Below are 15,350 nucleotides of genomic sequence, written 5' to 3'. Positions count from 1 at the left end.
CTCTCAGGGGCTTGGAGAGGTGTCTGCCACCCATGGGTGCTGCAGGGACAACGACCTTTGACAGGTGCACCTTGTCGGGTGCTGGGGCTGCCCTGGTGCCAGCAGCTGCTGTCTCTGGTTCACCAGCGCTCAAGCTGTGACACTGCCCTTGCCTATGGGAAGCAGAAACTCCTGGTCAGCCTTTCAGTCCCACCACAATCCTCAGCACCTCTTTGTCAGGGCTGTCGAGATGCCAACGCTGGACCTTCTCTCCCTGGGCTTCAGCTCCCTCAGCTACGGAGCTTTGTTCCCACCCTGGTGCCCCCCCTGTGGTCTGTATTCCTGTTCTGTACCCTTGTCCCAGCCAGGTAAGGCTGGAAAGATTTCTGCCTACCCCATCACTTGAGGACATGATTGTCTGTGCTCTCCCCATGTCTCCAGTCCCACAGGGAGGTAGGGGCCCTTCAGTCACTCATTTCTGCAAGCTTGTCCTGTTGTGTGAGGTGGCTGCCGAGCCCAGGGGCAGAAGTGGCTGAGTTCTCTGCAGTCACGTGCGGTGTGACAGGCGGCCTGGCCAGAGGTGGCTGCAGAGGAGCTGGGGGGCGAGAGTCCACTGTTGTCCTACAGAGGTGTAAGCAGTGAGATGTCACCTCCGCCTGGCCACCGGTTCCTCCTGCTTCTGCCTGAAGGTGGAGGAGCAGCAGCAGTGCCGCCGCACCAGCAGTGCCAGGCCTTGGGCAACTCTCTCAGCTGCTTTTTACGTGCCATGGTTTGCACAGAAACAGGAGCATTGCCTCATGCACATCTTCCACATCCCAAAGCGATTCTCTTCCACAGAATAACGGGAATGCAGAGCCCGGCTCACGCAGCTCGTGTCCCCACTGCCACATCAGCCCCTTGAGTTGGCATGTACCAGGTGGCCTCTGAGGCTGAGTGAACAAGTAAAAGCTGTCACAAGTGCCTGGTTTTCTTTATTTTAAATAATATATGAATTATGATGTATTCGTTTCTTTGAAGTTGTGGTTCCTCAATTAGTAATGATGTCTCCCCTAGCAAGGAGGAGAAATGTACAAATCCCTTCTCCTCCTGGGCACTCACTGGAGTACTCTGCAGGGTACCAGATTCCTCCTCTGAGCTCACCAGTCCTGTGCTCGGCACTACAAGATCCCTGAATTTGCAGAGATTTAAAAAAACACTCATCCAGGGCATGCACAACCGCAACCCCAGTGTCGGGCTTCCTGGAGATACATCAGAGATGTTGCAGGGTGTCTTACAGTGGTTGTGACTGGAGGTCAATGCTGAGCAAAGAGCCCACATGCCAGGCTTGTGCCCACATAGCGCTGAATGTTGTGCTCAGTGAACCTCACCATCACCTCGCAGGTCTGAAACAGCTCAGTGAATTTGCAAAGAGGAAGAAAAAAGCCTCACTTCCAAGAGCTGAACCCCAGCCGGCTTCTCGCCGCACCTCTGGCACCACTTTCCTTGCCATCTAAGGCTGGTGCAGGGGCTCCGAAAGCACTGCCAGGAATAAGGCTGGTCTCCAGCACCTCAAAATGTCTCACAGGGTCAAAGAAGTATGAGTTTGGGGGCCCTCAGGAAAAGCATGAGACCCTCCTGATGTAGTCCTGCCCATTCTTCTGCAACCTGTGGCTGTGTTTGAATCCCTGCTGGGTGTTGGTGGAGAACACAAAGCAGGTTTCACAGGGAAGTTTCAAAGCTCAAAACTTAGATCTTTGTTCTATTCCAGCATTAAAACCTTGGAAGTTTACAAATCTTCTGTGAAATGTAATTTTAAAACACATTTTTAAATTGGACTGACTCTCCATCCCAGTTTCCTCTGTAATAGTAATGGCATATAAAATAAAAAAAAACACTGGCACAGACATTCATTTTGAAAGGCAAAACCAATATTTCACTGCCTGAGCTTCCCTCACTGAAACTCCTGAACTGACCTACCAGGGAGGAGTCCTCTCATTTCAAGGGAACAGCATTTTCTGATGAAAATATCTGGTTTACCCTTATGCTTTCCTGCTGATTTACAGCCAGGCGAGGCCAGAGGATTGCTGCAGGGAGACTCTCAGGCTCTCCCGTTTTCCTGTACTGGCAGAAATAGGAGGGAAAAGGAGCGTCCTGCCTGGACTGAGCCTGTGCTGGGCTGTGCCAGCGGGAGTCTGTGTGTCTGTGCATCTTTCTCTGCAAAATACTGATTTCATTCATAGCCCTTGGGCTCCTTTTTTTCTCTTTTTGACATCTCTGGCATTGGGCATTCTGGCAAAGAAGGTTCTGGACCTTGTTCTCATCTCAGCAGGGAAGAAACACAATTGATGTATTAGCAAATTCGAGTCTTTCAGAGGCTGGACAAGATGTCAGAGGGCTAAATAAAACCGTTGGATAAGAAGTTACCATGAAAATGAGGTTTCAGAGCAGGAAAGATGAATGTGAGACTATCAGAAGGCAGAGGTGGAGGATGGTATCTGCTACACCTCGCTGCCACGGGCTGTGGGACACACTACCTCCAGCAGCCAGGCTGCTTGGCCCTACATTTTTTTTTGCTAGAAAGAAAGGGCACGAGGTAACAGCTCCCATTTGAGCTACTGACCCAAATCATCGATTTCGTGTGTAGAGTGGGGCTGGACAAAGGCTCAAAGAGGATCTCAGAGAAGTGAAAGGACAGCTAAGAGTTGAGTCTAGTTTTACCTTCCTAAAATATATCGGGTCCTGACCTTGACATCCTCATCCAGCTTAGTGTGAGACCTCGAAACGGCTATTTCATTTCTCTGGTTTCCTGTCTGCTTTCTGTGACAGCTCCTACTCCGAGCTGTTAAGGTCCGGATCCCATGGCAGGGTCCTCAGGCTCTTCTCCGAGGATCACAGATTTCTCCTTTTTACTGTTAAAAATTCAAGTGTAGGCAAAAGTTACAAACTTTTACTGTCAACGGCTTAAGACTTCATTCCTACAAGAACGTGTGAGGTGGAGATATGGCAGCAGGTAAATGCACTACTAAAGCTCTAAAGACATCAGGAAAATACAGGTAGTGAGACAAAACCCTCCAGCTCCTCTGTCCAGTAGGAAAGAGAGGACTGAAATGTCACCCAAGGTTTTTTTTACTTCTCGAAACCTCATCTCACGTTGTCTGAAGTTCAACACTCAAAGCAGACGGCCAGTCAGAGGGATGGGTTTTTCACATTTTTATTTACTAAGGTTTTTATTGTGTGTTTTATATTGCAAACCCCACCCTTAGAACTCTTCCCTCCCTTCCCCCCAAAAAAGAAACCAAAAAATAACAGTAATAATAATAATAAATATAGTTCCACCTACTGAGACAAGCCTAGTGTTGACTGGGGTCCAGTCGGAATAACTCAATATTGGCTACTGCACTGCTAAGAACTGGAAAATCAAATATCCCCGTGAAAAACAAAGCAAAGGAACCCAACCGAAGAAGGATGTTCACCAGACTGGTGGATGGAACGCACGTCTACCAGAGACAGCCCTCGGGGTGTTGCTGTGCCCCTCCGTTTGTCTGAGTGTCCACAGGGCCTGTTGAGATTCAAGTACCAATGCAGCAGTCACGGGACCGTCATCCAAGAGGGCTCGGCATTGAAAACCAGCTCCTTTTATTAAATACCCCAGACACAAACAGCTCCCAACCTCTTGAGATGCTCGTTCTAGGGGCCCTCTAAGCATACGGGGAAAAAAGATCGCTAAAAGAAATATCAAACTTAAAAGGATATTGTGAGTCTTCCTTCTAGGAACTGCCTCATACCTTTGAAAATCTGAGAGGGTCTGAGTCTGCTTCAATTCCGGCAACTGATTCTGTTTCAAGATGAACCTGTACATATTTGGAAAAGCAGGAGCTATGGATTATAATTATCACCTGCCAATCAATCCTACAGGAGGGTCAAAATTGACATGTATTTTAAAACTAGGAGATATATATATGTGTGTGTGTGCGTGCTTACACATGTGCATAAATAGACTACATATGTGTATAACTGTATACTATATATAGAAAAGCATGTGTGTATATATAGATAGATATATAAAATCTACACACACACACACACACACACACACGCACCCCTCCCACCACACACACTCACACATATATACTTGTATGTAGCTAGTAGAAAAAACATTTCCAGAGTTCCCCTGACCCTTTAAGGAAGACCAAAGCTGATTACATCTGAATTCTGAGCCACCAAAGCACGTTGAAGCAGGAGTGCCCAGTAATGCTTGCAGCGACATTCAAGATACAGGCACATGTCAAGAGTTTTGCAAACAATTCGGTATAAAAAACGACTGTCAGCCAGTGTTTCGGGAGAGAGTTGCGGGTGGGAAGAGGTAAAAGAGGGAGTTTTATGGACCTGTATCGTTACTGTGGAAATAGTAGTTTTTTGGCACTGCTGCATGAAGTCCTGCTTTCCCTCTGCGGGCTGCCAGGACCCTGCGATCGCTGGGAACAGAGGAAGGCTGGACATGTGTTTCTAAGACCTGTTAGAAAAGTTGAGCACCTGACTCTTTACAGCGAGGTGGCTGGAGACACCTCTTGGCCTACAGGAAAAAAAAAAGAGAGAGAGAAAGAAAGGATCGAAGTAAAAGAAAAGGAGATGTTTGCTCTAGAGGTAAAGGCTGTCGCTTCTCAGCGCTGCGCGCACCCAATGGCCCCTTACCGTCTCCATCCCGCTTTGACTGCCTTATATCAGGGGAGCCTGGAAAATCCAGCTGCAGGTGCCTGCCAGGCCCCAGATGTGTCCGTGACGCTGCAGGACAAGCCCAACGCCAGCCACATGCAGGCGCTTATTGCTGGTGAAATCAAGCAAAGGATTTCAATTCCCCCGTCAGAGAAGCATGGACCACAGCCGGCCGAATTTCTGCTCTAATCTGATTTAAATGGTAGAAACGTAGTTGCAAATCTGGAGGATTCTTGGCTTGGTGCCTCAAAGCTCAGACTCCCCTGGGCTAAGGAGGAAGAGGGCTGGGGCGACTGCACCCCACTTCTCCATCTTTTTCTACCCAGTTGTCTTCAAAGCAGTCAGCCCATGGACACTGAGACATTAAACTGAGGGAGGGAAGGCCAAAGTGCTGCCTCTGTCCTCGTCCCTCCCCTCGCTTTGCCCTGGCAGGCAGCACACACAGTAAAAAAACACGGAGAGGCTGAAGCTTGGGCTCTTCTGCTGGCAGAGAGACAGGACTTCTCCCACAACCCACATCTGTGACGCCTACAATAATACAGAGGGGATATTCACTGCCCTCCCTGGGACTTACATGGGATTGTTTCTTGTTCCCTACTAGAGCATCAGTGGAATAAGGAGACAAGTCATGCCCGTCCATCTCCTGGTCACCTTTATCTTCTTCAGATGGAGTCCAAGCAAAAACTCAGCCCTTCTGAAATCCCTAGATGGGACTGCATCAATGACACTCACCCCGCTTCTTGCTTCCTCTGCAACCTGCTGATCCCAGGAGCAAACCTGGGGCAAGTGAATTTTTCTGATGCGCACAGTGAGCCATCCAATTCCCCCATCAACAGGTGCTGGGTTCACAGCTGGTGCAAAGCCAGGCCAAGCTGAGGCCAACCAGAGCTGTTCCACACACACCAGCTACAGCCTCGACCTGACGGTCCCTATCATGGCCCACGTCAACCTCGGATCTTTGTCTCAACAGGAAAACCTTTTTTTTGGTGGCTTCTATGGCTGATCATTCACATGTTCCAGCTCAGGCACATGCCTCGTCTGTGCGTTACCTCGTTGGATTAAATTTGCTCATATCCTTTTGTTCCATGTATTAAAATATTCTATAAAATCAAGTGACCAAAAATCTATAGCTCTAAGAATACCTGGTTATCTTCTTTTTTTGTTGTTGTTTTTCATGTGTTTTTTTGTTTGTTTCTAATCACAGTTAAACCTAAATAAAATAAATGGAGAAAAAAGAGGGGGAGAAAAATAAAAAAAAAAGGAAAAAAAATATGATTCATGAAAGTCTAATCGGGAACTGAATTGCACGGCTGACATAACCAGCTCTCAGAAGGAGTCCTCACAAATTGGAGGGCAGTTTGGATCTGACAGGTTCCAGATCCCCTGTGAGCACTATGGATTCTTTCCGCCCGCCAGCAGTCAGAGCGCCTGCAGCGCCGGCCCCAAACACCAGCGGATGCGGTAAAGAACCTGAGGACATCTGACGCGGTAAAGTCACACGCCCAGGAATTGAGCTACAAGGCTTCCCAAGAAGTCCGGTCCCTCCCCCAGGAAAAGGGGAGAAGCTGGAAATAGATTCTCTAGAGGAATGAGGAGAACTTTGGCTCAGCGTCTGAGCCAGCTCCTGGGGCAAAGATGGCTGGGAAGCAGAAATCAACTTGATGTCCTGGTTCAGACGTCCCGGCGGCACGGGCGGCGTGCTCTTGGACTGCAGGACCTGCGGAGGTGGGCTGGCGGTCTGAGGCAGGAGCAGAGATCCGTGAGAGCCTGAGGCCCCCGAAGGGCCACACTGAAAAGTTCTTGTCGCCACTGGGCTCTGACTAGGAGGACTAAGGCCGGAAGGGGTGTAACAGGGAGAGGCGACGCCAGACTGTTGTAGCGGAGACACGGAGGCAAAAGGCGGGCGTTCTTGGTGGAGCTGGGCTATCGTTCCAGTTAACGATCCTAAAGCACTTGGATGTGTCTGGCACAGGCCTGAGGACGGCCCAGCAGAGGCCTGTGCCAGCTGGCTGAGGCTGGAGGATGGAGAGTTGGAAGAAAGAGGGGGCTGGAAGTGATTCATTCCCCCCAAAGTCCCGCTACCCGAGAGCTGCTGTAACTGTCCCCCCTGCAGCGGTCTTGTGGTGGGCTGGAACTGGTTGAGAAGACTGGGGGGTGAGTTTGATGAGAGCTGGGTGAGCGATGTTGATGGGGAGCTAGTTGTGGCTTGCTGGAAGTGCCCAAAGCCAGCGCTGGGAAGGGCTGGCGGCTGCTGCTGCTGCACGGGCTGAGCTGTCCCCAGGGGTGACCCAGAAGGCGCATGTTGGAACTGGCTTGGTCCCACCGAGGACATGCTGCTGGAACCCGGCTGGCTCGGGCCACCCGGAGGGGATCCCACCTGGAACTGCCCTAAGCCGGCGGCAGCTGAGAATCCTGCGAGCTGCTGGATGTGGAAGGAAGAGGACGAAGGGGTTTCTGCTCCTGGGGTGTGCAGCTGGGATGGAGTACTGGAGGGAGAGCCAACGGCAGAAGGCCCTGTCGACGGGATTAGAGACTGCAGCCTTTTAAGCTGTCTCGGAGTCTGGTTGGATTGCTGGCCCAAGGAACCCAGCACGGACACCGGAGGACGGAAGATGGCAGTGGGGAGGCGCGGGTGGTGGGTCAGAGCTATAGCCACAGAAGTGGTGGCCGCTGCAGCTTGCAGGGGCGCCTGGATCAGTGGGGTCCAGATGACGGGGGTCGGGGTGGACGCAGCGGCAGCGGCGGCGGCGGCGGCGGCCTGGACGTTGTGAGCGCAGTGTGCCATCTCCCTGTCGTGCTGCACAATCTGCTGGATGATCTCATTCTCCTGGTAGTTGAAAACGCCTGAATTGAGGTCATGCTGGACTTTGTGCAGCAGAATGGAATTTTTCTTGCCTGTAGAGAAAGTGAAGAGAGAAAGTGTCATTCGGATATGTCAAAGCACAGGAGGCTTCCTCAAAGCCTCCTGCCAGACCTTCCTCAGATTGCCGGCACTTCTTCTGTCATTATGGGATCTGTGCACAGTCTCTCTGCTCCAGCAACAAGAGTACAAACGTCACATCCTCTAGTTTCATCGTATGATCAACAAACCTCAAGATCCCATAAAAATGTGCCCAACAGGACATGTATTCTGACTTAGACAGTAAAGCCACTTTTGATAAGTGTGGCAGACTGGTAGCAAAGCTTATGAATCTGGAAGATTCCCATTTTGCACCTCACAATCTGAACTTCCATTAGAAAAAGAGAATAAATCTGAAGGCTGTCATTTTGTTGTGTCTGCAAAGGAAAACCTCAAAAATGTAAATCCAGTCCAGTCTCCTCAGTTTTCAGCTAATCTTCTTCAGCTACACCTTTTCCTCATCTGCCTCGTGCAACATGTTCCATCTGGAGACAAATATGTGTTTCTAGTGGAAAGGAAATTTCTCTATGGAATAAGGGACGGAAGGACTTTACATGCTGGAAAAGCTCAGCTGGCCCAAGTAAGAGCTGCAGCTCCCATCTTACTTGGCCGTGTCCTTCTAGCCCCAACTTTAAGGAATCTGCAGGCCAGCAAACATCAGGTGCCAGCTGAACTTCCTCACCTGCAGCAAAATATTAGCTCAGCGTTTTGCCTTTTAAATGGGCTGGAAAATGTGGCACAATGAGTTCGTCTGGCCTGAGCGTGCAGCTGGCACTGAAGGGATGCTCTCTGCTGGACCCAAGAACAGGACTGGTCAGAGCTGGGGGATGAGATGCTGCCCGTGAGGCCCTTTCACCAGAGCACAAATGCCTTCTCAAAAAATAACATTTCTGATGTGGACAAGCTCTCTGCATAATGGTTCTGTTCTCATAACAGAGTGCAAATCAGTAAATGTGCCAGCATTGATTCATAAAGAGCTGGTATATGCCAGTTTGAATGATTTTCTTACAAAATCAGTGTGGATAGCACCTGCCTACAGGCTTCCTTTTCACTTAATTTTACTGAAGCTGTTTGAATTGCAAGGGTTCGGTGCAGGAAGTTCTGTGTCTGTGTGTGTGCACATCCCCGGCCCTGGTTGTGTGTCCGTACACAGTTCACTTTGTAGCTGAAGCTCAGGGGGTGAGCGTAGATGGGTCACCTCTAGATGAGGCACCAGCCAGTTTGGATCAGATCAAAAGCTGCATTAACCCGGCTCCTGAACCAAACACATCCTCCGAGAAAACTCTGCTCTGATTCAAATGTCATTTCTGCTGGTTCCTGGTTGATCACTTCTCAATCCCACACAGGACCAGGGCAAACACAGAGCATCTTGCCAAACGCTGTGGATTTACAGAGCATTACATAGCAGCAGGTATGGAAAGGAGGCCTGGATGTGGAAAGGCCTCTTTTTCTGTATTTCAACCCCCAAATCACGTCATGCTTTAAGAATTAAAGGCTGGCAGCACAGCTCAGGTCAATTAAGTTTCCTGCAACCAAAGCCTCATCCGCTAAATTTGTCTTCATGCTTTCATGAAATCACAACTCTCAAGATACGGCACCCATTGATATTATCAACTAAGACCACAGTATGATAGTTACTTTGTCCCATATAGCATCCTAGTTTAACCTGGCCAGCAGATGGTTTCTGAGGAGGAATGGTTAAGAGCGGACAGCTACGTTGGGTAGTAAAGCCCAATGAGATTCCAGAGGAATTTCCTTCTCAGATCTCTATGTACACAGTGCATAGATGACATCTGGATTGTCGTTTCGGTGTTTTAATGTCTGATGTATGCTTTACATCTGTAAAAGATTAAAGAGTAGAAGTTTAAGGACGTGCCTCTTACTCTAGCCAATGTAAAATCAAACACCTGCAGCAAAGAACTTGAATGACCTTCTGAAGACAGTGGCTGGTACCCTGGTGTCCTAGAAAGTAGCTCTGAAATGGTGGAGTCTTGAACATAAATAGTTGAGTTCCAAATCTACCACCCAAAAAGGGTGAAACAATTATTGCACAAGAAAGGGGGAAATTGTAAAGTATAAAGGAGATACTAGTCACTATCACGCATAATGTTGGGAAGGCATACATGTAGTATGACGTTTTAGTTCTGGTGTCCAGCTGCACAGCATGAAAAGGTACAGAAAATAACTACAAGAATCAGGCTTGAAAAACACCAGTGAATAAGTACAATGTATTCAGCTTCTCTCAGAGAAGAGGTGATTTGATACTGATTTATAGGGAACTTCACAGGCTGCTAAGAACCGTTCCCTTCAGTTCTAGGAGGACCTAAGAGATACTGTGACTTTAGACAAGCCCATTTAAAAAAATGAGCAAAAATGTACATAATGTCTGTGTCATTGTATACTGGACTAGAACACACAGCGTCCTATCCACTCGCCTTTCACGCAGCCAGGCACACCAGAGGGAGCACGAATGTCACCTTTAAACTTCTGAGCATTTTTGCAGTGAACAGAGTGAAAGGGAGTGAATGGCGCAGAGGGTCAACACAGTCATTTCCACCTCGTATCTACTAGAATCACATACATGCCCACATACAAAATAGATTGCAAAGAGTTGCTTAAACAGAACTAGAAATACTAACTGCTCCAAGAGAAGGAACAACCAACCTATCTTAAATAAAACAGACAGGTAAGAGAGATTCTGGCCAGCACAGGAGTTAAAGAGGGATTCGGATTGCAGGTTTGTAAATCATTCTTTCTGGAGTTGAAGGTACAAATCCCAGCATGGGGAACCTGCCGCTACCTTGCACAATTGTGAGGTCAGGATGCGGATGGGAGGCACACGCTGAGTTCAAAGCAGCCAGGGAAAAAACGCCGAGCCACATTTGCTTTCTTGCTAACAGACTGTAGCAAAACTGGGCTGAGGAGGAACAGCAAGGGGTAGAAGAAGGAGAAACAGCAGATGCTGCTAGTGCAGCTTTCCAAAAAGCTCAATACCAGCAACCACTCGGTGTTTCCATCATCACACCTCAGCTCACTCTTTTAATTCCATCTCACCTGTCTTTGGCTTCTGATTTGCTCGTCTGTGCTTGAATAGGCTGCAATTTCCAGTGCTGCCCTCAATTCAAATGAGAACTCACAGCGATGTTAATCAGACCTGCACGGATGAATTGAGGGGACTGATATTTTCATAACCGGAGCTCTTGGAAACACAGAAAGAGCTGAACAGCAGACTGCGGTTTCCTCGGCACAGCTCTAGATAGAGAATATGCTAACATTTTCCAAATGTGCATACTATTTACCGGAAAATGGTCTCATCAAAGCTCCTTAAATTTGTGTCAAATTGATAAAGCAGTTCCAGCAAACACCTTGGATTTTTTTTGTTGTTTTTAAAACAGAATATTGCAATTTTTCCAAATCATTTTTCAAAATTGCCACTGGTTAGCAAACCGAAAAATTAATCGGTTCCACTATTCTAATTAATTGTATCATTTACATGATGTTTCCACACACCAACGTTAAGTCTTATTAGTTGCTTCTGAAGAAAATCCTCCTTCCAAGCAGCAGCAGACGAGAGCAGGCAGAGTCCTGCTGGGATAAAGACGTTTTCCTGGCAGGTCTGACTAAGGTCCTGCATGAACCAGAAGCCAACGGGGGAACAAGGCAGCAGGACTAAGTTTGCTTGCGCCAGTGGTTCTGAATTTATTTCTCCCCCTTGTCTTAATTATGGAATTGCTACCGGAGCACAGGGACTTAGGACTAAAAGGTCTCCACGGCACAACTGATTTTTTTGTTCACTTTGTACAGCTCCTCACACAATATGATGGTTTTTTCCCCCCATAGATAAAAATAAATACCATTAATCGAGTGCTCTGGGTTCTAAAAATTCCCTGTTTTCCTCACTGGAACAATAGGCTAAATACAGGGGGAAGAAAAAGAAAAGGAAGATATTTAAAGCCTAGAAGACGTTCACTGCAAAGCTACTGGTGCTTTGAAGCGGAGTAGGGTATGTAAAATTATGGAAACTAAGCAAATACATGTTTCTCCCTTAATAAAGAACTGCAAAGTCAGATTTTCCTCAACTGTAGATAGCACACAAAAGACCAAGGAGAAAGGCTCATGTGATTTCATAAAAGGAGCCAGCACTCAACAATAATTCTTCCATCAAATAATCAAAATTAGCCTTCAGTTGTTAAAATTCCGCACAGACACAGGGGAAATTAGCTCTGACTTTCTGTTCATTTCTCTTTTCAGCTCTGTCTAAGCCCACTGGCTGCAGTTTAAGAATTCAGGTCACTAAATTCCTCTCTGAATTTGCATGTATTTGAAATAATCTCACTTTATTAGGCTGGCTTATGCCCTGGCCTGCTGTCCAAGTGACACATGGTGACTTCTTTCAGGTCTTCGCTTCTTATTATTCACCTTCTGTCACTATGTTTCCCTCGCATCCATCAGGGGATGGAGATTCTCCTTGGCCCTCCTCTCCTTGCTAGTATGTACAAAGGGAAACTAGCTGGAACAGAGATTTGAAAACAGTTCTTAACTCCCAGTATATGTGCTCTTTTTCTGTCCAAGCCTGACTTTCTCTCAGAGGTAGTTTAACCCACACTGAACTGTATTAACTGGCATGCAAAGGTTTCTGATCACAATTAGAGCAGCTCGTGTAAGCAAAGCCAAGCCAGCTGGATCACATCTAAGAGCATTGACAGAAGAGTCTGGTGCACTTAACAAATCTGCTCTGGAAACTAATTCAGATTAACTTCCCTGAGAGCCTGGCTGTGTAAACACATTACAAGCTGGATGTGCAGCTCTTGACCCACTCTGCAGTATTTGCCATACCTGTGTTCTTGTGCCATGAGATGCACAAGGCAGCACCCACCTGCACCTGCAGCTTCATCTCTCTTGCTAAAGCTCGATCAGCTGAACTCAGCTGGTACATTTAAAGTACAATATTCCCTTCTCTCCTGCAAGCTGATGTGGAATTACACCTGCACACAGAGGTTTTCTTGTGGGAAATCCAAATGCCATATTATAAGGGAAATAAATTTTACTAGAGAGGTTAGCTGAATCTGCTGTCTTATTACCCATCTTAACAAACAATAATGAGTTCAAAAATGTAAAATGGACGATTCTCTATCTTTGCAAGTGGAGGTCTACCCTCCCTTACAGCTCAGGCCTGCCACTGATTGCTTCTCCTCTCCCATAAACTGAACAGACATCTTTCAAAATCTGTGGCATCTCCTTGAACAGACGGAACACAAACTTTAACTGGGCCAAAGTGCTGTAGGTCAAATGACACACGGTGAACAATGTTGTCTGATGAATCTCATGGCAGTTAAACAAAACTGAAAATCAGGTAAGTTCTTCACTCCCCCTCTTCACATTTTGTGTAATTCTAGAGCGCCTGTGACGCCCTGGGCTGCCGCACGCACGGTGTCCTGGCTGTTGCTTATGGCTGCAGACTGACACCAAAGAGCTGCCTCCTCCTCCAAGTGCTTCTGTCCGCAGCCTGAGCTCCTGCGCTCCGTCCTTGGTGCCTGCTGGAGCTGGCAGCTGTGACAGGGACACGCTCAGGCAGACACGAGTTTGCCATCAGCTGGTCTGGTTGCAGATAGCTGCTGGACTGCCTGCCAGGCAGAAAAGCCCCCTCAGTCTAGAGGTGCAGCTGGGAAACAGGCCCTACTTCATATAATTAAGGAGAGGGTTGAAAATTATCTTTAAAGGTGTTGGAATGGTAAAATGTCATCTGAACAGGTGTTTTATTTTGATGCAGATGCAAAGAGGTGTGGATGCGGCTCCCTGAATATAAAAGGAATCCATAACTTGGGGGACCCACAGAGATGAGGCACAAATATACCTTATCTCCTACAACTCCCTCACTTTTCTTCTTGTCTCCCAGCAAATCAACTACCCTTTCGTAGTCCTGGTGACTCCTGCCTAGGAGACCAAACTGCCCAAAGAAATTGCGCCCTGCAAGGTAGACATGGGTTGGGATAAACTGATGTGACCAAGGTCATTTACAAACTCAAATACAGGTCTCCCTGGACCTCATCACCACTTCTGCTGGGGTGTCTTTGGCTTTATTTTCCTTCTAGAGTTTTGCATGAGAAATGGCACTTCGTATTCAGGTGAACAGGGTTGCCGGTTCACCTTAATTAAGCTGAAGTAATCTGCATTCACGCACAGCTGGTGGGTTGCTGGCATCTTTCCTCAGGCTGAACAGCAAATACTCTGAGTCTGGGCCTTCACTTCCAAATAAAAACAACTTCAAATACTCCATTCCTGCTGAACTCCATGCTCCTACCTTGCACATCTGTGCTAGGCAGCATTTCCAGGGTGGGATTCACCTGAGCTATTTTGGATAGTCACCTTCGGAGAAGACAAATCACACTCTAAACACCTTTTTCTCTCTGCTGACTATAAAAGTCAGATTCAGATCTCCACACTGTTCTGTTGGAAATGATGGGAGAGGATTTCAAATCAGAGCAATACACACAGCGGTACTTTGATTCCTCATAGTTAGGTTTGTGGGTTATTCAAGCTATTAGAGAGGACACAACACTGAAGAACCTGTGTTATCTCTTGTCAGCCATGGACCCCCTCACCTGCTCAGTACCTGGATAATAAATAAGATTCCACCTCCTTAAAGGGCTGGACAGAGTTCCATGTGATTTTGAAATAAAGCTCTCTCCCAAAGCACACATACTCTGCCGTTGTTTACCTGGGCCATAGGAACTTGTATCTGTACATCACCTGTGTCTGTATCAGCAGCCTCAAGTAAGTATATACAGATATGTATACAGCCTTATGACCAAATCTGCTTGCTCATCTCATGTGCAGCTCTTCAGGGGTTACCCACCTGCGTACAGCAAACCAATCTGGGACTAGGATGCAGATACAGTGTAAAATTTATGCTGAGTATTTATTGTTTAATTTACACACTTTTCAGTTCGTTTCATTTATTCGGATGATCTTGCAAGGCCCCTGCCACGCGGCAGCTAAGAAGCATTCAAAGACAGAGCTCCACCTGTGTTGGTTTTATTTTCCCTGTGGAAGAGATGAGGTGCTGAGGCACAGAGCAAAGGCACGACAAGGACAAACGGAATGTGTGGCAGCGCTTGGCACAGATCCCGGCTCTTCTCATTCCCAGTTCAGCCAGCCCAAGGCAGGCCAGCCCTTCCTCTGAGGCAGCAGATCCCAGAGCATTAGGCACGACCTAGACAAGCGGGGCTGCAAACCCAACAGGATTTCAATTGCAAAAGTGTGATCACGAGCTGACAAACAGGGTGCCCAGTCAAAAAGTTTGGGAACAGCTATTCTTGTGGCTTGTTTATATGATAAAGCTTTTCAAACTTCTAGCACTCTAATATCTATCTTGAACAGACACTCTTGTACTGTAACAATACTATATTATTATATTTGGAGACTGGTATTGTGATGTCTTAGCTTTAGTTTTTTAGCATCTGCAATGCCTGGAGGAAGTGCGAGGCACTTTTAATCCTGGATTAACTGCAACATATGCAACTGGCATTCAAAGTGTATGCATTGCAAACTACGTGGTGAAAAATTCCTGTCAAAAATGAATCAATAACTTCCTCTGGCTTTAAGTATGCTCTCAGCTCTCACCAGTGGCCTTGGCACAGATGGTAAGCAACTTTATGCCATACATTTATGGTGTTTATTACAGCACAATGAACAATACACAATAATTGTCCCCCCATATTTTTTCAATGCATCAGTGAATTCTGACTCGACAATATCCATGACCTGTATTGTATTTACT

General features: G+C 47.2%; 1 protein-coding gene across 1 annotated transcript in view; it reads right to left on the bottom strand.

Annotated features, from left to right (window-relative positions):
* Positions 1–5,734: 5,734 nt before the first annotated feature.
* HCN4 (hyperpolarization activated cyclic nucleotide gated potassium channel 4) overlaps positions 5,735–15,350 on the bottom strand; it is a 92,720-nt gene continuing 83,104 nt past the window's right edge. The window contains exon 8 of the mRNA XM_080350900.1: positions 5,735–7,566. Within this exon, the coding sequence (XP_080207026.1) occupies positions 6,011–7,566 (1,556 nt within the window). The 3' untranslated portion in view covers positions 5,735–6,010. The remainder of the gene's footprint in view (positions 7,567–15,350) is intronic.

The sequence above is a fragment of the Nesoenas mayeri genome (assembly GCF_963082525.1).
Source record: "Nesoenas mayeri genome assembly, chromosome: 11".
Lineage (NCBI taxonomy): Eukaryota > Metazoa > Chordata > Aves > Columbiformes > Columbidae > Nesoenas > Nesoenas mayeri.
The sequence above is the reverse complement of the archived record's forward strand: the minus strand, read 5'-3'. Positions and strand labels throughout refer to the sequence as shown.